This window comes from Microcebus murinus, chromosome 7 (genome assembly GCF_040939455.1).
Source record: "Microcebus murinus isolate Inina chromosome 7, M.murinus_Inina_mat1.0, whole genome shotgun sequence".
Lineage (NCBI taxonomy): Eukaryota > Metazoa > Chordata > Mammalia > Primates > Cheirogaleidae > Microcebus > Microcebus murinus.
Window position 1 is genome coordinate 27,864,626 of NC_134110.1, and position 23,198 is coordinate 27,887,823.

Consider the following 23,198-nt stretch of genomic DNA (forward strand, 5'->3'; position numbering starts at 1 on the left):
GATGGTGCCTTACACCTGAATTTGTAAAAGTCTCTGCTTGAGATTTTCGGACCACACTGGTGCTGTGAATTCAAACCTCAAAACAGGTTTGCAGTTCAGATGCCCAGGAGATCCCCTCCTCCCACCCAGCCTGCCGATTAGAGCCCGAAGGTTTTCTTGCTTTTTCTTCCTGCAGGGTAGAGTTCTGTTTGTTTGTTTCTCCAGCTCTGGGTAGGGGTCTCCTGTTAGCCTCCCGTCCTGGCCAAATTTTTCTTTCTTAGAGGCACATGCAATAATGGTGAGAGGTATCCTAAAGTAGAAACAGAGTTGTACAATATGGACTCTTCCGACATCTTTCTGTTGTCTTGTTCCATTTCCCTCTCACATTCCATATTTATGACTCATTGCATATTTATGACTTATGAATGCAGTTCATTCATTTTTGTTGCTATATAGTATTCCATTTTGTGAGGGCCAGTTATTCTTTTTCTGTAGGTGGATATATGGGCTCTTTCCTGCTTGGTACTATGATCAGTGATGCTGCTGTGAACTTGCTTATACACATGCCCTGCTGCACACAAGCACTCAGTTTCCACGGTGTGTTCACGGGGATAGAAATGTCTGGACTATTAAGCTATGCCTACATCCAACATTAATATATGATGCAAATGTATTCCAAAGAGCTTGCTCTGATTCACACTCCCAGCAGTACTTTGTTTGAGAGTTGCTGTTGCTCCACATTTTCACCAACACTTAGCATCAACTTTTTAGCCAATCATCAACATTTTAGACAATCTGGTGGTACTATCAATCATACTGTGGGCCTTATTTTCACATTCACAATTAAATAATGAAGAAGTTGGACATCTTTTCATTTATTTTTGGCAATTTGGTACCTTCTTTGGTGATGTGCCTGTTCAAATAGCCTACGCTGCATAGGATATTCTACCGTGTTGTCTACCACCACTGGTTTCCATGCCCCAGCTCACTCCATCTAAGGCCCATCATTCCTTTGCTTTCCTTTTTTATGTTTTTATTTTTTTATTTCCTTTCTTTTGTTAGTACTGCATGGTATGCCTCTTTCCATACTTTTGATATTTCTACATTCTTTTGTTTTAGACATATCTTTTGTAAACAATATTTAGTTGAGTTTTGTATAGCCTGCCAATCTTTGTCTTTAATTAGAGCAAATAATTCCATTTACATGTATTATAATTGTTAATATGTTTGGAATTGAATTTATCATCTTTACTCTTTCCAAAAACTAAATTAAAAAATAACCTTCAAATTTTTCAATTGAATTAACACACTGCCAATTTTAATGCCCTTGCTGTTTATTTTAATTCTACATTTTTTCATCTCACAAGTAAATACTCATTTAGAATTGCCTACATTTCACTACTTTGTTCTTCATTCCTTTTTAAAACTCAACCCTCCTACCTGAAACCATTTTCCTCTAGTTTGGGTCTGCTGTTAGCAAATGTTCTCAGCTTTCATTGGAAAATTTCTTTATTTCACCCTCGATGATGAAAGACATTTTCACTGGGTATAGGATCCTAGGTTGGCAGTTACTCTCTTTCAGCATCGGAGATAGCATTTCACTGTCTCCTAGCTTCCTCTGCCACTGTTGGGAAGTCAGCTCTCATTCCTTGCTCTTTTAAAGGTACAATGTTATATTCTGTGACTGGTTTTTACAGTATTCTCTTTGTTTTGTTTTTTTCTGTTTGGGGATTTGTTATTTTGTTTTGTTTCTTTGTCTGACATGTCACCATGGTGTGTCTAGGAAAGGATTGTTGTTGTTTAACCTGTCTTGAATTCCTATGCTGGAATGTTGTAGTTCTGGAAAAATCCCATTCTCCCTCCAAATAGTGTTCTATCACCTTCCTTCTAGGGCACTGATTAGACATGTTAGATATCTCACTATATTGTCTATTTTATTAATACTATCAGAATCCCATCAGAACAAAGACAACATTCAAACTGGCTGAGATGAGAAAAGTTTAATGAAAGAACTACTTGCCAAGGGTAAAGTTTAATGTGCCTGATAGGGCAGGTCCAGTCGCTTAGGAATAGTACAATAGACAATGCTGAGTCATTACCACCTCTAGACATGAAGGGGCAGGGAGTGGGAGTCCCTCCAGAATTGAGACGGGACGTCTTTATGGAGAAGCCACCTGACGGACACAGCAATCCTTTGGCCACCAGCAGGGAGGGAGCCTGGGGTATACAATAAATACCCTGACTTCACTCCGCTCCCACCTTCTGACCTTCTGCTAATGTTTGCCATTAGCCAAATCAACTGGAAGCCAGAGATCAAGAGAGCCTCTTGATGCAGTCTGTACCAGTCCTGGGGCACAGGGCAGGACCGGGAATGACAGACACTAGATCTGAAGGAGCAAACAGAAGATATCCAGCACAATTTCTTACCTCTCTTATGCGTTCCCATATTTGTGCCCTCAGTGCTGAATTCTGGATAATTCCTCTTGACTATCTTCCAGTTCACTAATCTTCCCTCACCCGTGTCTAATATGATATTAAATTTTTCCATTAGATTTTTTAAATTTCAGATTCGGTATTTTTCATTTCTAAAAGTTCTTTTATTCTTTTTCTAATCTGTATCATTTGTAGATTACTAGTCCCTGGAGATTTTTTTAAGCTTATATTTCATTTCTTTATTTCTAGTCAAATAGTTGTTTTATAATTCATGTCTGATCATTCTAATACCTGAGTTGCTGTCAGGTATATGTTATCTGTTGTTCTTGCTGTGTGTCACCTATGGAGTCTTGCTTCTTTGCGTGTCTGATTATATTTGTTTATGTACTGGATGTCGTTTGGAGGGAAAAGTAGGAATAATTTGAGGCCTATAACAAAGATATTTTTCTCCACAGGGAATTTGCATTTGCCTCTGCCATCACCAAGGACCCTTCAGCCCAAGACTACCTTAAGCCAAATCCAATGCCTGAGTTTCCCCGGATGCCCCCAGGCAATTCAAACCTGGCTGGAATCCACCTGGGCTTTTTCACATCCACTTTAGCATCCCCCTGGGAGTGGCAGAGGGTCTCCTATTAGATTAACCACCTTGTGCAGTCTCTGAGCTTCAGTGTCTAACCCTTCATCCCATAAGGCTGTCAAAACAAAGGATCTAATTTCTAGGATTGTCAAATGCCCTCAAGGTATCAGTAGTTTTCCTTCCCCTACCTCTCAAGATCATCATATTCCCCACCCACTGGCCTTTCTCCAGCCTTTTCAGTGGAGGAGCCAATTCCAGTAACTTAGCGCACTGTTACTGGAAGACAAGAGTCTTCCCATTTCTTTATTTTGTAACAGATTTATTGCAATACAATTCACATATTATACAATTTGCCCATTTAAATCATATAATTCAATGATTTTAGTATATTACTTTATTAACTTTTTATTTGTAGTAAAATATATGTAACATAAAACTTGCCATTTCTACCACTTTTAAATGTACAATTCAGTGGTATTAATTATATTTGCAATTATTGCACAACTGTCACCACTATCTAATTCTAAAACTTTTTATGACTTCAAGCAGAAACTCTGTAACCATTAAACAATAACTCCCCATGCTGCCCTCCCCACAGCCCCTGGTCACCTCTAATTCACTTTTGTCCTTATGAATTTGCCTCTTCCAGATATTTCGTGTAAGTGGAATCATATAATATTTGTCCTTTTGGGTCTGGATTCTTTCCCTTGGCATAATGTCCCAAGGTTCATCCATGCTGTAGCGTGTATCAGAACTTCATTCCTTTTTACAGCTGAATAACATTCCATTGTATGTCTAGACAACATTTTGTTTCTCCATTTATCTGTTGATGGACACCTGGGTTGTTTCCACCGTTTGGCCATTGTGAATAACACTGCTGTCAACATGGGCATACAAGTGTATGTTAGAGTCCCTTCTCTCAATTATTTTGGGTGTATACCTAGGAGTGAAGTTGTTGGGCCATATGGTAGTGCTATGTTTAGCTTTTTCAGGAACTGCCATACCATTTTCCATAGCAGCTGCACCATTTTACATTCCCACCAGCAATGTATGAGGTTTCAGTTTCTCCACATCCTCGCCAACACTTGTTATTTTTCATTTTTGGACTGCAGCCATCCTAGTAGGTGTGAAACGACATATTGTGGTTTTGATTTGCATTTCCCTGATGACGAATGATGTTGAGCATCTTTTCATGTGCTTTTTGGCCATTTGTATATCTTTTTTGGAGAAATGTCTATTTAAGCCCTTTCTACATTTTTGAATTGGGTTGTTTGTCTTTTTGTTGTGAGTTGTGGCTCGCATTCCTTCGTAAGCCCACTTGGCTCAGATTGTCTCTACTGCCGCTGCAATAAAACTGTTCTCGTCAAGGTCACCGGCACCCTCACGTTGCCAAGTCTAATGGGCAGTTCTCTGTTCCCACCAAACGTGACCTTGTCAGCAGAATTTGACTCAGCCAATTACCCTCTCCTCCTGAAGCCCACTCCCCACCCTCTCCCGCTACCTCTCTGGCCTCTCCTGCTCAGTCTCCTGTGCTGCCTTCTCCTTATCTTGCTATTTCTTGGCCCTGAGGGGTTAAATGACTTGCCCAAGGTCACACGGCAGCAAGGGCATAGTGGGGATTTGAGCCCAGGCCCTTCTACACCAAAGACCCACTCTTCACAGGTGGGTGGGGACTATACTTTGGAATCTCCTGGAGTCTCCCAAGCTGTTGTGCCCACCCAGCCAAGGGTCAAACAGGCCTGGAATGGCTTCTCCAGGGCCTTAAGGGTGGTCCTCCTTGAGTCTGTCTTAAAGCAGGGGTGGGGTTCATTCAGCCACCCCACTACAGCCCTCCCAGTCACTGCCCCATCACTCCAGGATCTCTTATGCCCCTCAAGCCCCGTGTACCCAACACTCAGGCCCAAAGACCATTTAGGGCAGAAAATGGCCATGATGGGCAGCCTTGCTGTCCCCTGCTCCCTCAGGTCTCCAAGGGTCATTCTTGTGGACCAGGTGGAAAGGCCACAGCCCTGCACAGGCCTGGCCTCTAGTCATAAGGCAGGGCCTTGATCGGGGCAAGCCTTCCAGTCCTCAATCTCCAGATCTGCAAAATGGGCAGAAGGACACTGTACAAACTGCAAGCTCTGTGCACATACTGTCATGACCCTTAACTTGAAGCAGGTTGGGCTGGAGGACCCAGACCCCAGCAAACCCAGGACTAGCAGGGAATGGTCAAGGAAGGCTTCCAGAAGGAGGTGACTGTGGTGAGCCCTAAAGGCTGAGTGGAAATTAGTCAGGGAATGCTCCAAGCACAAGCCCTGCAGGTGTGGGGGCCCAGAGGCAGGAGAGGTGGAAAAGTCAGACAGAGCTGGAGGCCAGAGAGCCCCAGGTCAGAGGTGATCAGATGGCTGGGGCTCTGGCCGCAGTGCCTGGGAGCCATGGAAGGTGAGAAGCAGTCTAGCAGTGCGAACACAGGGCCAGATAGGCATCTCTAACTTGGGTGAAGAGGTGGAGGGGAGACCCTGGAACTGGGGAGACCCAGTAAGAAGCTGCTGTGGATGAGAGACACACTTAGGGACCAGGCCACTCCTGTCCAGCCCCACCCCTCGTGTCCCTTCCACCAGCCCACAGTGCTCCTGTCACCTCTCGGCCCCTGCCCCATCAGGGTCCAGCTCAGGGCCTAGCCCAGCCTCCACCGTGAACTCCATGCTCCCAGCACCAAGCCCTGGTCACAGTGGCCTGCTGGCATGGCCGAGCCGGGCCAGCCTGAGCTGCAGCCCTCCTCTCACAGCCCCTCTCTGCCCACAGCCATGCCTTCGAGCTGTGGAAGGCCCTGGGGACTGAGCAGCCGCTGAGCCACCTGGTGCTGGCCATGCTGCTGACCTGGCTGCACCATCGGCCCCTGCCTACCGGTGCCAGTGACAGTGGCCCCAAGGAGAAGCCCTACCTGCGCTCGCTGGCCGTGAGTCTCCGCTGCCACCCCTGGATCTCAGGCGACTTCAGGCAGACACTGGTGACACCTTGAGCACCAACTATGTGGCAGGCTACAGAAGCCCAGCCCAGCCCCAGCCTGGAGGGAAGGGCCCTGGGGCAGCCCAGCCCCCATTTCCTGGCCAAGGCTCCGCCCTGTCTGTGAATCAGGACAGTGTGTCAGTCCTCCTTGGCTCAGTCTTGTGTTGTGTGCCAGGCCTCGGTGGGAGGCTCAGGTAGAGAGGAAGGGAGAGACTCGAAGCCCTGCCCCCCATGCCTGGGCTCTGGAGTCAGTAGATTCTTGAGGAATCTTAAGGGCTGCCTCCTGCAGCCCCACCTCCTGCAGGAACCCCTGCCCCGCTTACCCCATAGGCCCAGCCCTGCTTGCACACCCCCAGAAGCAGGGCACTTACCTCCTAACACAGCCACATCTGTCCCCCTTGGCTGGACTCTGGAAGCAGCTGTGCTCCCAACCCTATCTGGAACTTTCCAGGCCGAGTCCCTGCCCCAAAAGGCCCAGAGCTCACAGCTGCTCCCTATCTGGAGCCCCCCAGACAGGCTGCTGCCTGCAGCAGGGTGTGGTGATGACTGAACAATGGCAGCAAGAGAGAGAGTCCCTGCCCCAGCCCCTAGCCCAGCAGAGCAGTGCAGGAGTCAGACCAACCCAGGTCGCAGCAGGGTGGCCCTCCCTGCAGCCCACCATGCCCCCACCTCCAGCCCTCCCCTAGTCATCGCTGCTCAGTGCTGTTCCACACCCAGAGAACATGCTAGACTGAAGGTGGCTGCCGCACTGCAAGCCTTGGGGCTGGAGGCTGCTGTGAGCAGACTCTGCCTTCCAGGACACTGCTGTGTGCCAGGCACAGAGCACAGGATACAGTGGGGATGAGCTGGACCTCACCTTCAGGGTGACAGAGTGGAGGGGCAAGACACCAAGCACCAGGTGCCTCAGACAGTAGCTAAGTGCAAAGAGCAGATGGCAGGGTCCCTGGGTCATGGTGGGAGGTCTGCAGGGGTATGAGGCGAGCAGCATCCCAAGCAGACAGCAGGGAGGAGGCGGGCTGTGGAGCAGCAAGGAGACCACAGTGGCAGGTCTGGAGTGCTGGAGAGGGCCAGGCTGAGTTTGCAGAGGTGGCAAATGCCGGGCCCTGAATCGGGGGGACTTCATCTGGGCACTCGACTTGGGTTTTGTGGGACAGTGAAACAGCACTCCCTGCCCCTTGGTCCCTCGGGCTTGGGAGCCCCATCCCCACCCCTTCTGCCCCCAACAGGCAATGAACACGCTGCACGAGATGCAGTTCGCCCGAGAGTTCAAGGACGCCGTGCAGGAGGCCTACCCCAAGCTCTTCCTGGCCTTCCTCACCCAGATGCACTACATCTTGGAGCTGAACCTGCCCAAGGAGCCCCAGCCCAGGCAGCAGGCCCAGGGGACAGCCACACCCAGCCCCCTGAGGTAAGACCAGATTGCCCAGGACAAAGATGGTGTGTTAGCCTTTTAGGGCTGAGTGACAATACCACAAATGGGTGGCTTAAAACCACAGGAACGTATTGCCTCACGGTTCCTGAAGCCTAAGTCTGAAGTCAAGATGGCAGCAGGACCACGCTCCTCCTAACCCTGCAGGGGAGGAGCCTCTTGGCTTCTTCCTGCTTCTAGTATCTCCCAGAAGGTGCAACACCTGCTAGGCATCTCCCAGCAGTCCTGGGTATTCCTTGGCATGAAGCTGCGTCACTCTGACTCTGCCCCATTGTCACCTGACTTTCTCCCTTGTGTACCTGTGTCTAAATTACCCCTTTTCATCAGGACACTGGTCACTGGTCGCTGGATTAGGACCCACCCTAATGACCTTGTCTTACCTTGATGACATCTGCAAAAACCTTATTACTAAATAAGGTCACATTCACAGGTACCTGTGGTTGACTTAGACATGTTCTTTCTACGGGGGACACAGTTCAACCCACAACAGTCACGATCCCAAACACCATCCAGGGTCAGGGCACAGTCAGTGCCCACAGGGCAGGTGTGTCCCATCCACTCATCACCTGAGGGCACTTACAGCAGAGACTGTCACAGCCATACAGGGACCACACAGAGACAGCACTTACCGAGAGTAGCCACACAGTGCACCACGTTACCCCAGTGTGCTCTTTGTAAGGATTCTGGAGATGAATGTCATCTTCCCATTTTACAGATGAGGCAATTGAGGCTGAGAGAGGGTCAGAGGCTTCCCCTGAGCCACGCAGCATGTCCATGTGGAAGTGGCCTAGACAGCAAGGCCCCACCAGGCCATCACTCACACCCTAGGGACAGACAGACTTCCAGGTCCCCTTGGACATTTCACTGGCCCCTGGCATGTGTTTGTCTGGATGTCATGGTCTGTCACCCGCCCCAGCCTGCCATATTCAGGCTGCAGTAGGGCTAACTGCCTTCATCTTCCCTCTGCACCAGGTCGTATTTCCAGAAATCCAATAAGCAAGTCTTTTAAAACCACTGGGGCCAACTCTTTTCATTTGTTTGTATTATGATGTGCTTCACGCAATTTGTCAGTTTTAACAGCTCTCCCCAAGGCAAGTGACTAAAAAAAAGTCACTTCTTCTCATCTTTCCCCTGAATTCAAATGTGCATATAAAGTTCCTTTTTTATTCAGATCAACCATGCAAAATGCATGAATCTTCCCTAATAAGCTAATAAACGTTCTCCGCCCAGGGCATGGGAGGGTTGGGAGAAAGCAGTGCTGAAGTCCTCCTCCGTGCTGCTCCCCCTCCTGGCTGCTCTTCCCCAGGGACTCTGCCTCCCCCAGGACTCTGCTCACCTGTGAGCTTGCTGCGGCCTCCAGAGCCACCCCAAGACAGCAGCCGCATCAGTGGCCTTCCCGTGGCCCCGGGCTCTCTTCTCCCCACTGCACCATCACCATATAACATCTGTTGTCTGCATTTTCCCTGGCCTACTCCCTGCACCCCACAGATCGGAAGGTGCTGGGGAGCAAGGACATCTTTCTGTCTCTCCTGGGTTTCCCCAGGCAGCAGGGGCGTCTGTCTGTGTCTCTCAGGCTCACCCATGGAGCGGGGGCGTCTGTCTGTCTCTTCCGGGTTCCCCCATGGAGCGGGGGCATCTGTCTGTGTCTCTCGGGCTCCCCCATGCAGCAAGGGCATCTGTCTGTCTCTTCTGGGCCTGTGAGTAGCTTTCTGCCCAGGCCATGTGTTCCTCTGCACCCGCCCCTGCCTTCCCGCCACCTGGGGGCAGGTCCTCCCAGCACTTAGGCTCCACAACAGCCACAAAAGGAGACACTCTCTCCAGGGCATGGTCCACTGCCTCTGGTTGGCCCACCTCAGTCACATGCCCACCCGTGAACCAATCACCTTGCCCACAGGGGCCTGTAAGGCTCTGATTGGCCAGGCCTGGCTCCCACGCCCTCCCTGGAGCTGCCTGGGGGCTGTGGAGGGCCACCCCCCAGGCGCTGGGAGGTGACAGGGGCTGCCAGCAGTCAGGGGCAGTGGGGAGGCTGGAGCCTGCCGGGCGGCATCACCCAGGTGCGTGGCGGTGGCCCAGGGCCTGGGGCCGTGTGCCAGGCTGTTGTGACACCATCGAGGGGCCAAGGGGATCGGCCCCCCACTGCTGAGCAGACCACTGTCTCTGTGCCCCCAGCAGGGTGGGGCTGGCACAGGGCAGGGGCAGCCAGGCAAGTCTCGAGGTGTGGTGGGACTAGTCCTGGGCGTCTCAGGATCCTGATGTCCCCCTCAGCTGGGCTGGCCCCTGGGACCAGCGAGTGGGGTTTGGGCAGCGCATCCATCCCCCAGTGGGGCTCCAATGGCGCTGCCAGCCCTGCCTGTGGGGCCCTCCCTCCCTTGGCCCCTGTCACTAGCAAAGCCCTTTTCCTCAGAGAGGTGACCCTCAGGGATCTGTTCTCAGCTGGGTCTTCCTCCAGCCAATCTCCATCCTGCCTCGGAAAGGACTTCTTGTTCTCTCACTTCATCCGTTGTGGGCTGACACTCTCTAATTCTCATGCGGCACCTCATTTTCCTTTATTTCAAAGGCATTCCTCATCCTCACCCTCAGGTCATCTTCAGTTCCCTCTGTTCCCAGGCCAAGGGGCAAAGGCTTGTGATAGAAAGAGGAAGAGGGGCCTCACACCCATTAGGATGGTGACTATCAAAAAAAGGGAAAATAACAAATGTTGGCGAGGATGCAGGAAACTTAAGCCCTTGTGCACTGCTAGCGGGAATGTAAAATGGTCCAGCTGCTGTGGAAGATAGTATGGAGGTTCCTAAAATAATTAAATATGGAATTACCATATGACCCAATAATTCCACTTCTGGATTTATGCTCAAAAAAATTGAAAACAGGCACCTGGAACAGATATTTGCACACCCATGTTCATAGCAGCATTATTTACAGTAGCCAAAGGGTAGAAACAACCCAAGTGTCCACCAATGAATGACTGGATGAACGAAATGTGGTGTGTACATACAATGTAACATTATTCAGCCTTAAGGAGCAAGGAAATTCTGACACATGCTACAGCATGGATGAACCTGGGGAACATGACAAGTGAAATAAGCCAGTCACAAAAGAGCAAAGACTGTATGATTCCATTTATATGAGGTCTCTAGAGCAGTCAAATTCATACAGACAGAAAGTATAATGGAATGGTGAGTGCCAGGGGAGGAGAGAATGGGGATTAGTGTTTAAGGGGGTTCAGCTTAGGAAGACAAAATAGTTGTCAAGAGGGATGGTAGTGATGTTTGCTTAGTATTATGAATGTGCTCAATGCTGATGAACTGTACACTTAAAATGGTCACTTGAATGAGATGTATATTTTACCATAGTTAAAAATGAAAGTAAAATAAGAAGAGGAGATAGTGGCAGGCACGGGGAAGAGGATTGGGGAGGTGGGAGGCTGGGGTCAGAGAGCAAATGGGCTTCCCTGTCTCTTAGGAGCCTTTGCCCTCTCTGGGGCCAGGCTGGGGCCAGGGGCTTGGATGAGTATAGGGCAGCATCACTGGGATGCAGAGTGTCCAAAGAGACTGATGGTCCTGACACGGCTGGGCGTGGACCTGAGGAGCTCCATCCGCATCGGTCTCAGGGCTGCGATTTCAGGAGACAAGGGTCCTACGCTGGGGGTGGCTTTAGGTTTTAGGGACCTGCCAGGAGTGTGGTTCACCCCAGGAGTTGGGCAGGGAGTTTCAAGAATGCTCAAATCAGCTGATCGTTAACTTCCCAGAGCCCTGCTGTGGCTGCAGGGACAAGGCAATCATGGAGGGCGAGGAATCCTGGGGCCCCAGGAACAGAGCGGCCAGAGTCCTCACAGAGCGAGCAGAATGCCTCGCCCCCCAAGGCCTCTTCTCCTGAAAACCATCATCGCTTTGTGGCTAAGCCCAGTGACCTGGAAAATGCTGCCTCTTTTTATGGCACAGCTTGGTGGGAGAGGACGAGCCAGCTGGCATTTGGATGGACACCATCAGGGACTTTCACAAAATGGCATTTCATCTTCTGACACTCCAGTTTTGCAAGTCTGCTTGCCTGGTCCAAGCTGGCAGCCCTGTTCCAGGGCATGCTGACACATCCAGGGCAGGGCGCCCCCAGCAACAGGCAAGGGTGGCTGGAACGGTGACAGGCCAGAAAGCCCGGGCATGCTTGCGTCTCCCAGGCCTGTATTCTGAGGCTTTCTACCTGTGTCCCAGCACGGCGCTCAGTGCCTGGGGCAGCCCTGTACCTGTGACGGTGACATTGATGTTTCGGTTTGGAGCCAGGGCCCAGCTTGACCCCACTTCTGTGCCTTTGATCAGGCTGTGTGACAGAACCTGTCCCCTCCCTAGACTGCTCCTCTGTGGCAGTGGAGTGGCATAGAGAGCCACCTGAGATGGGGCAGGTGAGCACCTCCCACAGCTACGCCACGCGCCATCTGCCGTGTTCTTTCTCCATCACACACATGGGCGGCCAGTGCAGCAGGGTTACTCCGTGTCCTCTGAGAACACTGGGGCCTGTCCCAGGGGTGGCATATGAACCCTTCTCTGGGTTTCCTGAATGCCATACACCCCCGGCCCCTCTTCCCTCCACAGCTGCCCCCTCTGCATTCCTCGCTGTGACTTAAGTGTCATCTCCTGAGGCCCAGCCCGACCCTCTGCACCTAATGACTTGGGAGACCCCCAGTCCCCAGGCAGCTTCACAGCTCTCCCCCCAGCCCTGTCCTCCGAGCTCCAGCCATGTAAATCCAGCCTCGGTGCAAGGCCGTCTCCTCTAAGATGCTCCGAAGGCACCTCCCACTCGCTGTGTGCCAAAACCGCGGCGAGCCCCTCCACGACGCCTGGTCCCTCGTCTCCCTCGTAGGGCACCCCTCTGGTGTCTCGCCCAAGCAAGGCCTGGGGTCTGGGTGGGCTCATGCTACCTCCCCATGCCCAGGACAGCACCCCCCATGTCCTGGGCCCCTATATCCCATGTTGAACGAGGGCAGGCATGAGCCAGCCCCGGGGAAGCCTCAGGATGTCAGGCACTGGAGCCAGGGCAGGAGCCAAAAGGCGCCTTGCTATCTAGGGCACTGGGTGTCCTTCCCACGGACAGTGGGCCCAGGTGGCCGCTCATGGCCCTGAACAGGCCCTGACCCCCTCTGCTTGGCCGCAGCACGTCGCTGGAGGCACTGAAGAGCCTGCTGTCCACCACAGGGCACTGGCACGATTTCGCCCATCTGGAGCTGCAGGGCGCCTGGGAACTCTTCGCCACCATCCACACCTACCCGAAGGGTGTGGGCCTCCTCGCCAGGTATGAGTGGGCTGAGGGCAGGTGGGGGGATCCTGGGGGGTGGTGATGGACCGAAGTGATGGGGCCTGGGCCTCTGGAGCCACTTGCAGCCCCAGGGCCTGTGAGCGTGACCCTTCAGACTCACGATTGCACACAGCAGCCTTCTGGCACGGGAAGGCACTTGCCCCCTATGCCTGGGCACACTGCCTCGGAGCCTGTGGGCGCAGGTGTCTTTACCCAGTCCCCACCCTGGCCTGGACCTCCTGGGGACAAGCGCTGTACCTGCCTCTCTGTCTCCCCCATGTCCAGCCCAGGCCTGGCACGAAGTGCCAAGGGGCACAGGAACAGGTTCTAAGAATCGCCCACCCACATCAGGACACTCCTGGCCACTTGGCCCCCTAGGTTGGGTAGTAGCAAGGGTGTGGGCTCAGGCAGTGACCACAGCCCAGGCCCTGTCCTCCAGGGCCATGGTGCAGAACCACTGCAAGCAGATCAAGGCAGTGCTCAGCCAGCTGCTGTCCAGCCTGCAGAAGAGCCATCAGGAGCGGGAGAGGAAGGCAGCCATGCTCATCCTCACTGAGGTAGGGGTGCGGGTGGGCCTAAGCCGCCATCCTCCAGCCTGAACCAACAGCTGACCTCACCCTGAGTGGGGTGGGGGCTGCCCAGGCAGACCTTTCACAGCCCTGCCTTCCCGCTCCCAGCTCTGCAGGGGTGTCTGCAGTCTGGGGCTCTTGGTTTGCCCCCCACTTCTCAGGACCCCTCAGCCTGCAGCCTCAGGGGACCTGTGTCTCCACTTCCTCCCTCGCTGCATGACCACTACAGAGCTGAAGGGGCACTATAGACTCAGTCAGACCCAGGCTCAAACTTCAGTCCTGTCCTGCCCTTGTGTGATCCCGGGGGTAGCAGGAAAAGGATGGTCAGAGCCCAGCACGCTAGGGCGTGGCCAACTTTGCAGCTTTGAGCTCTGGGCAGTGGCAGGGCTGAAGGCAAGGTGTGTCCCTTCCAAACTGACCAGTCAGGGGAACCCAAGTCAAAGCCTCATGCTGGCTCCCACCCCTCCAGCAGGTTGCCTAGGCCACCCTCCAGGGGCTGTTTCCCCAGGTGTCCCATGAGCCAGGCTGTTGACATACGTTGGCCCCAGCCTTGCTGTGTGACCTTAGGCAAGGTCCATTCCCTTTCTGGGCCTCAGTTGCCCCAGATGTACACTGAAGGGTTGAACCAGGTAGGTTTCAAATTCCTGTTAACCAAGATATCCAGAGGGTGCTGAGCAACCACTCTCCCCAAACCTCCACCCAGACCCTGGTCCCAGAGCCCCACCCCTCGGCCCAGATACAGGCTCCCCAGAAAAGGGTGCTGAGCTTAACGGCCTGCCCTCCTGGGGGCTGCCCCAGTTCCTCTACAGCCCTGCCCTGCTGGAGGTCCTCCCCAAACAGGCTGCCCTGACTGTGCTGGGCCGAGGCCTCAGGGACCCCAGCCCCGAGGTCCGCGTGTTGAGCCTGCAGGGCCTGGGGAACATCCTCTTCCAGCCGGAGAAGGTAAGGACCACAAGGGCTCTGTGGCCGGCGCTCCCCACCAACAGAGCAGCCAGGTGCAGCAGGTGCAGACAAGGCCCTCTGGGCTGGAACCCCAGCTCTGTCACTACTTCCAGTAGTGTAGATTGGGTCACTGACTCCACTTCTCTGAGCCTCAGTTTCCTCAACTATAGAATGCAGCAGGTTATGGGAAGGGTGGAACTTTCTATTCCCTGGGGACAGAGTCTCCTCTATCCCCAGGAGAGAGGCAAATCCTACTACAGACTTCCAGGTGTTGCTGAGGAGCTGGCCAGGTGGCTCCCAAGCCTGGCCCAGAGAGAACGTCCTCTGAGAATCCTATGGACCCCCCCACAAGCCGTTGTTGACTTACCTCTCCATTCCCAACCAATTCCACCCCATCACCATAATGACCCACACCACATGATGAACAGCTGGGGGTGAAGGCCTGTGAGGCTGCTTTTGGGGGATCTTGCCTTAGACCATCCACAGCCCTGATTCAGTCCATAGAATTCCAGACATGGCCCTTGCTGTGGGCTCCAGGGCCCCATGCAATGGTCAGGAGCCCAGATCTGGACCAGTCCCCACTCTGGCACCTTCTAGCTGGCAGGTTTTCCAGCTCTCTGGGCCTCAGGGTGCATATCTATGAAGTGGGAGTGGATAGTATCAGCCTCGTGGTAGTCAGGTCATGGGTGCTTTGCTACAGCCAATCCCCGGAACATGGCCAGCCCTCCAGCCATTTGCTCACAAGCAGCAGTGGCAGCGGCAACCTTTCGTGCCCAGCACCTGGTGGGTCCTGCCAGGGGCTAACTCCACAATAAAAGGCCAAGTGAGAGACAGAGATTTTCTCATCTAGTCAGGAAGTATGGTGCCTTCAGCTCCTGTCATCCACACCAGGAATTGTTTTAAGACCCCAGAGGAAGGTGACATGCTCAGTCCCCATTATCTTGCTGTTGGAGGAGGCTGTTATGAACATAAAGGTTTTCAGGGCTTGGGGGGCAAAGTGTGATCATAGGAAGGCCACGAAAAGGACAGTTTCCAAAGAAATCCCAAAGCCATTTGCCCATCAGCCTAGTTCATGCCAATTCTGTTTGACTCACAGGTCTCCAAATGGTTAAAAGGAGAGCACCACTATGGCCACAGCCAGCAAAACCCTTTGCAATACACGTGATGCATAGTAGGTGCTTAATCACGGGGGATGGATGCCAGATACCACTTTCTCATTGATCTGTCCATCCATCCTTCCACCCATCCACCCATCCACCCTCATCCTTCCCTCCACCCATCTACCCATCCACTCCCCATCTATCCCTCCACCCATCCACTCCCCATCCATCCCTCCACCCATCCACCCATCCACTCTCATCCATCCCTCCACCCATCCACTCCTCATCCATCCCTCCACCCATCCACCCATCCACTCTCATCCATCCCTCCACCCATCCACTCCCCATCCATCCCTCCCCCCATCCACTCCCCATCCATCCCTCCACCCATCCACTCTCATCCATCCTTCCACACATCTACCTATCCACTCCCCATCCATCCCTCCACCCATCCACTCCCCATCCATCCCTCCACCCATCCACTCCCCATCCATCCCTCCACCCATCCACTCCCCATCCATCCCTCCACCCATCCACTGCCCCATCTATCCCTCCACCCAACCACCCAACCACCTACCCATCCATCCCTCCACCCATCCACTTGTTCCTTGGGTCCTGCATCTATGAATCATTCTTTCATTATCTCTTTTTTTATTCTTTATAATTTATTCATTCAGTCAGTCAACCAGTTATTCACATGTTAGCTCCCTCCTTCATTCACTCATTCATTCAGTGGTCAGTTATCTCTACATCTTCCTCTAGCTGTTGTCCCAGGCAGGGAGATGATCTAGGCAGTTTCCATGTGCCTCCTCTGTCCCCTGCCCTGAGAAGGGCTCTGTGGGAAATGGCAAAGGCCGACAAGGGCTCTGCTAGACCAGGAGGGCCGGGTCTGGGGAAGGGGGTGTGGTTCCCTGGTCAGCAGGCCAGAGAAAATAGAGCCAAGAGCACAGCCTGTCCCGGAGGCCTGCTGGTGTGGGGTCGAGGGGCTGTACCAGGCAGGGATGGAGCAGCTAGCCTGATCCACCTGAGCAGACACACACGATTTTGTGCCTTTTTAGGTCCTTTTCTATCCCTTTCCACTAGAATTCTGTCCTGCCTGTCTTGTCCCCGGGCAAAACCCTCATCCTAGCATACTGGCTGCCCCCATATATGCTCAGAAAATGTGTATTGCTGTTGAATGACTCACTTGCTGAAAACGAATTTAGTATTTTAAAACCAAACAGAGCTTAGGAAGCCAATAAAATTATTTTAAACTTGTTTAAAAGTTGTAAAAAATCACCCAGGTCTGCACACAAGTCATGGCTAAGGGGCCCAATGGCAGTAAGCATCTATTTGCCAACACATTGCTTTCTGACAATTTATCTAGCAAATTTAGGAATGCACTGCCAACAAGTGGAGCACACAAAATTGGCTGGAAATGAATTCAAATTTTTTTTTATAAAAAGAAGCAAAGTGGCCAGGCCTAGTGGCTCACGCCTGTAATCCTAGCACTCTGGGAGGCCGAGGCGGGCAGATTGCTCGAGGTTAGGAGTTCGAAACCAGCCTGAGCAAGAGCAAGACCCTATCTCTACTATAAATAGAAAGAAATTAATTGGACAACTAATATATATAGAAAAAATCAGCCGGGCATGGTGGTGCATGCCTGTAGTCCCAGCTACTCAGGAGGCTGAGGCAGGAGGATCACTTGAGCCCTGGAGTTTGAGGTTGCTGTGAGCTAGGCTGACGCCACAGCACTCACTCTAGCCTGGGCAACAAAGTGAGACTCTGTCTCAAAAAAAAAAAAAAGAAGCAAAGTGTAAAAATGGAGCAGAATGGTCATTTGTAACATAAAAGGTCTGGAGCCACCACCTGGTGCACACAAAGTCCCCGTCATGGGAGAAACCAGTGACTTCAGTATGGGCTATTCGACCAACTTTGTCCGGTCCCTTCCCCAGACTCCACCTGACCCGTAGCCAGGCTGGGACTGGGGGAGGGGAGGGAAGGATGGAGGTGGAGAAAGGGAAGGGCGGCCCAGGGCTTGGTGAAGGAAGGAACTGGGACTCAACTAGTGTTGAGGTCTCTTGTGCACCCATCTTTCTGTCTCAACCCCAGGAAGACCCCAGAGGGCTCAGAGAGGGGAAGCCCTGTGCAGGCCATGAGGCTGGGGGGGCGGGGAGCACAGTGCCCCATGGTGAGCAGAGAGGGCCAGACCCACAGCTCCGGGTCACCCAGGGCAGGCGTGGGGTGAGCAGGAGGACAACGGTGGGTCAGGGATGCAGGGCCCCTGGGCAGGCCCTGGCCCGCAGTGGCCGCAACAGGGCCAGTGGGGCCTGGCTCCTCCCCACCACCACCCCCTCCCACCGCCCCCAGGGAAACCTGCTCCGAGGGCAGCTGCCGTTCTTCTTCGAAGGATTCTTCCAGAACAGTGAGACAGTGATCGTGCGAATCATGAATACCGTGTCAGACATGCTGCACTGCCTGGGCTCGCAAGGTGCAGGTGCCCAGAGCCTCGGCGTCGCCATCAACGCCCGCTCATTCTTCGATGACGTGAGCACACCGGGAGCCTTCCTGCTCAAACCCTCCCTGCACCCGCCACGCACACCCCCTTCCTCCTTCCTCCACCACCGGGAGCCCCTCCCCCACCCCCACTGCCTTCTAGCTATGGCCCGGAGGCCGAGGCCGGATGGCACCTGGGTGTGCGCCGGGCAGAGGTGGACCCGGTATGCCCGGAGTCACCTGGGGCCTCCCCCCCTTCTCCACGGGGTGAACGAGTGTCAGGGTTCACTCTCTCCGGCCTCACCGGTCCTACAGCTGACTGCCCAGAATTCTGAACTTTATGACATGTCATCGTGTTTTCCCTTCACTGGGAAATCAGGGGGATAAGTCCACCCCTCAGCTGCACCCATGGCGCTTGGGTGTCAGGATGTGATTGTGGGTATGAGAGAGTCCTTGAGGAAGCTGGAACCTGGCCCTGCCAGCCCTGACTTAGGGGAGGGGAGGCCCTGCCCTGGGACCCCCAGGCCCCACCATGAGGTGTGGGGTCCCGAGTTGGGTGACATCTGGGTCAAACCCCTAAGCAAGTTTGACTGTGGCTCTGAGCCCTTGCCTTGCAGGAGCGGGACAAGATTCGGGCGGCAGCCATGGCACTGTTTGGAGACCTGGTGGCTGCGATGACAGACGGGGAGCTGAGCAGCCTGCGCACCCAGGTGCACCTGAGCATGGTGCCCTTGCTCCTGCACCTGAAGGACCAATGCCCAGCTGTCGCCATGGTCAGTGCCCACCTGCAGGCAAGACGGCCTGGCAGGCCTTTGCCTTGGCCAGGGCTGGGGCCCACAGGTGGCCAGGGACTGGGCAGGCAGATGGCAGTAGGGCCACCTGAGCATGAGGGGTGCTCCACAGGGCAGCAGGTGGGCAGACAGAGGGTCTGGCCACCAGCACCCTCTCCCAGACCACAGTCAGTCTGCTCTCTCCCTGTGCACACACATACACACACACGTGTACACACGTGTGCACGCACATACACAGCAAGGTTGTACTGTCTGTGTAGGCAGGACCTGGTCTGTTCTGCTCACTGCTGTGTGGCAGGGCCGGGCACATGGTGGGAGCTCAGGCTGTTCACTGAACTTGTTGAATATGGATTGAGTCCCCCCTGCCATGTGCCAGCACCAGCCCATGCAGCCACCACTAGACACAGCTCAGCTCCCTGCCATCAGGGAGACAGACAAGTAGCAGCCAGTTCCAAAGGAACAGAGAGCTGTGTGCAGTCCAACCCAAGGCAGCCAGGGTGGCAGGGGAGGTGTCACCAAGGGGTGCAGCAGGAAGCAGCCAGGGAATACTGGCACAGCAAGCTGCCTCCGATGCCCACCAAAGCCTCATGATCTTTGGGGCACAGGCCTTGGAGACAGGGGGTGGTGGGTGACCCCCTCCCGTGGCTGTCCCCACAGCAGGCCAAGTTCGCCTTCTACCGCTGCACCGTGCTGCTGCGCTGGCGGCTACAGCACACCCTCTTCTGCACGCTGGCCTGGGAGAGGGGCCTCAGCGCCCGCCACTTCCTCTGGACCTGCCTGGTGAGGGCCCAGGCAAGGGGACACTGGGCTGTGGTGGGACAGGAGGCAGGGCAGGGGTGGCAGGCCTGGCTGGCTGCTCCCCATACACCCGTCTTGAACACAGCCGGGGCTGAGGGAGGCCAGAGCAGGACTGCAGGTCAGTGGTCTCTCCAGGGCCAGCCCCAGCCAGTGATGGGTGTGTTCTCCCCTGGCCAGATGACCCACAGCCAGGAGGAGTTCAGCATCCACTTGTCACAGGCCATCAGCTACCTGCACAGCCACAACCACCACATCAAGACGTGGGCTGCACTCTTCATAGGTGGGAGAGGCCCGGCTCACAGCCCCCCAGGCCTGCCCCCTCCTGAGCACTCCTGACCCCCACCCACCCCGACCCACCCACTAGCAGGAAAAGGGGAGGTGAGGGGGTCTTGGGGCTGAGGAGAGGGATAGGGGTGGGGCTTAGCCCCCCAAGAAGACAGGGAGCCCCCACTCACTGGCCGCTGCTCCCCCATGTGTTGCACAGGTTATACCATCTGCCATTACCCCCAGGCTATGTCCCAGATGGTGAACAACGTTGACACCAACCTGCTGTTCCACAGTAAGCAGCCCCCTGCCTTGCAAAGCCCTCCCCCCGCCCACACCCTCCCAGCCCAGCTCTAGTGCTCTAAAACCCATTCCACAGATGTCAAGACTGAGGCCCCAGAGGAGGAGGGGCTTCTCCAGCCCCTCCCCAGGCCCCATCAGGGCACCTGGGAGAAGGCTCACACCACTCCACAGCTGCTGGGGGCTCCGATAAAATAAGGGGCCGGGAATGGGCAGGGACACCAAGGGAAGGGAGTTGTCCCAGGCCTAGAGTCGGAGGAGGTGGGGTCAGGGCGCCACCCTGCCCACCTCCCACTGCCCACCCAGGCCAGGCTGGGGTCCCCTGACTGGTCCCCCCTCTCCTGAAGCATTTGAAGATCTCAAGAAAGACCCAGAGCCTGGCATCCGGGAATTCGCCACCAGGCAGCTCACCTTCCTTCCAGAGTTGTCGGCCAGACTCCAGAAGTGACTCCAGCGTCCTCGCCCGCCCCCTCCTCCCCTCACCTGGTCGGTCAGTCCTGCCCCATCCACCCACACAGAGTTTGGTTGCATAACATTTTTCCATTTAAAAGAAAGATCTAGATTCAACAAAGAAGCGTTACACCTGTCAGCTCCCTGTCCTCCCTCCCAGGGGCCCCCTCTGCTGTGACCTAGCTAAGCCCAGGAGGCACTGGCAGGACTCGGGGATGGGGACAGGGGCAGGGGCAGGGCCAGGGCCAGAGATGGGATCAGCCTGGTCGGCGTGACCTGAGCCCGGGCCGTGTCTGGGCTGGCAGGGCGCGGCAGGGGCAGCCTCCGCTGTGGGCACTCACCCAGGTGCTCACGCAGGCTACAGCCGTCCCCAGCTGGAGCGCCGCTGTGACTAGGGGCTGGCAGTGGGGAAAGGGCCTTGCCCAAGGCCCCACTGTCTCCCTCCACCCCTACATCCTGCTTAGTCCAGCCAGGGCTGGCAGCAGGCCCTGCCCGCAGAGCCTGGCCCACCAGTGTGGCCTGAGGCAGGGGTCTTGGCTCTCTAAGCCTCAGCTCTTCCATCTGTAAGACCCTAAGAAGTCTAAATCCAGAGGAGGCTCCCCCTCAACTCCCAGAGAGCCACCTGGGGACCTGTCCAACCTTCAGCCAGGTCCTTCCCCCTCAGCCTTGGGTTTTCCCACGGGTGAAATGGGCAGATGGGCCCTTCCCTTCACTGTAGGTCCAGGGAGCACCTGGAGAGACCCTCCCACAGAGCCCTTCCTGGGGCCTCACCCCCAGCTGTGTCTTTCTCCAGACCCCGGCCAGGCCAGCCAGCGCCCCTCCAGCAGGATACCCCAGAGCCCACCCCGTCCTTCCCTCCCTCCGGCCACACCGACCCTCACCCACACCTTGGCTGGGGCAGCTCCTGCCCTGGGAAGCCTTCCCCTACCTCCCACACTGCTCACCCCCAAGGCCCAGCTCCCGTGTCCCCTACCCCAGCCCCACCTCAACGCCCCCTCCCAAGGCGGAGCACGCCACCTCTCAAGGGTGGACCGATAGCCTGTGAGCCCCGCGGGGCAGGGCTGCGCTGCACAAACCTTGGATGATGGGTTGAAAAATATAGCGACCTTCACCAAACACAGTTACTGAGTTCTAGACGTGTGACCTTCGCCAAACACAGTTACTGAGTTCTAGACGTGTGACCTTCGCCAAACACAGTTACTGAGTTCCAGACGTGTTTGAGAAACGGAGAAAATGACCGTGGGTGGAGCTCGCAGGCCCTCTGCACAGGAGCCGAGGCGGCAGGTCTGGGCCCGTCTCCTCCACCATCAGTCTCTGAGGCTCGGCCGCCTGCCAACGGGCTTTGGGAGGTTCTGCCTTTTTGCATTCGCCCATCCTGCCCACTGACCTCCGCACTCGAAGCCCCTGGCTGGAGACTGGGGGAGCAGCAGGTGCCAGAGCTGTGTCCCGGGCAGGGGTGCGGTCACCCCAGGAATCGGCTTGCTGGTTCCGCCCACTTGCCTGGCACCTCTGAGCAGCGGGCGCTGGCCCGTCCTCCAGCTCATCTCCCGTTCTGGAAACGCTCTTAGCAAGAACATGGAGCTGGGGGCCCAGACTAGATGGATTCCTGGGGCCACACTGACTTTGAACAAGCCACTCGGACTCACTGGAGATGGGGAGGGGCCTAATTCCTAACGGGCAGGGCCAGCAGCCTCTCGGGGCCTGGTGGACAGTAGGCGTCCCATCAGCAGCACCAGTGCTAACGGCAGTCCAACGCCAGGCCGGGGAGGGCGGGACAGTCTGTGCTCGCTGCAGCCACCATCCCAGGACCCCAGGAAGGCGCAGCCCACCTAGCCACCCAGGCCCCTGCTGCAAGAGTGGACAGGACAGCCCTAGTGGTGGGCAGCTGGTTTGTGGGAAGCAAGCCCCTGGCAAGGCATCTTGCCACCTGGCCACGAGGCTCGCCCTGGCCCACTTCCTCCTTTCCTTGGGGAAAAGGGAAAAATGATTTCTGGGAGAATAGGTGAGAGGCCCTCCCCTAAGGCAGGTGTAGGGAGGATGAACAGTGGGCAGATAGGTAGGGGGCAGCCTGGGACCCTATTCTGGGAATGAAGTGCCTGGCGAGGACAGTGACTCAGAGAAGGAGCAAGTATTCTGAGTGATGTCCCCAGGTGGTGACAGTACCTGGGGGAGGGGCCTGGGGCAAAAGATAACTCCCCAGCCTCCACACAGCCAGCCCTGGGCCACGCTCCTCCTTGGTGTGACCCCACCCTCCTTGCCCCTCTTTTCTCAGCCCAGGATGGGGCTCAGCCCCCCAGAAAGAAACCTGTGCACACACAGGCACATAAGCTTCAAGGTCCATGGCCACAGGCAGGCCCCCTCCCCTGGGGCCTCTCTGCACACTCAGACCCAGCCCCAGGCGGCCCATGTGCCTAACCCACCCACCCCCACCCCCGGCCAATGGGATGGCGCATCCCTCCACCCTGAGCCACGGCACTCAGTGCCTGAAATCGTCCCACCACCACCGGCTCCCTTCTCTGAGACTGAAATGACGCCACCCCACTGGACACAAGGCCCTGAAGACGTACCCAGTGAGCCACGCCCATCCTGCAGAGGGCAAGTCTGGCGACCCAGCCTCGCCTTCTAATGCCCATCCCCAAAAACCTCGACTTGCAACTCAGTCCAGACAAGTCGCAGCAGCCTCAGTCAGGGGTGTGGGGCCCGGCAGGGCCACCAGGGGGTGCTGTGGGAGCCCCAGCGCAGGGCAGCAGGTTTCCCAGGCCCAAAGCTGCCGTCCACCCCCGCAGCCCACGCCACACACAGACACGGCTCCTTTTT

General features: G+C 55.2%; 1 protein-coding gene across 1 annotated transcript in view; it reads left to right on the forward strand.

Moving 5' to 3' along the window:
- Positions 1 to 20,379, forward strand: part of LOC105864096 (maestro heat-like repeat family member 5) — a 61,803-nt gene extending 41,424 nt beyond the window's left edge. Inside the window, exons 20-30 of the mRNA XM_076005340.1 lie at positions 5,777 to 5,930; positions 7,207 to 7,390; positions 12,548 to 12,689; positions 13,132 to 13,249; positions 14,060 to 14,203; positions 17,653 to 17,829; positions 18,396 to 18,551; positions 19,227 to 19,349; positions 19,545 to 19,647; positions 19,852 to 19,926; positions 20,279 to 20,379. Coding sequence (XP_075861455.1) covers positions 5,777 to 5,930; positions 7,207 to 7,390; positions 12,548 to 12,689; positions 13,132 to 13,249; positions 14,060 to 14,203; positions 17,653 to 17,829; positions 18,396 to 18,551; positions 19,227 to 19,349; positions 19,545 to 19,647; positions 19,852 to 19,926; positions 20,279 to 20,379 — 1,477 coding nt within the window. The remainder of the gene's footprint in view (positions 1 to 5,776; positions 5,931 to 7,206; positions 7,391 to 12,547; positions 12,690 to 13,131; positions 13,250 to 14,059; positions 14,204 to 17,652; positions 17,830 to 18,395; positions 18,552 to 19,226; positions 19,350 to 19,544; positions 19,648 to 19,851; positions 19,927 to 20,278) is intronic.
- The last annotated feature ends 2,819 nt before the right edge of the window (positions 20,380 to 23,198 follow it).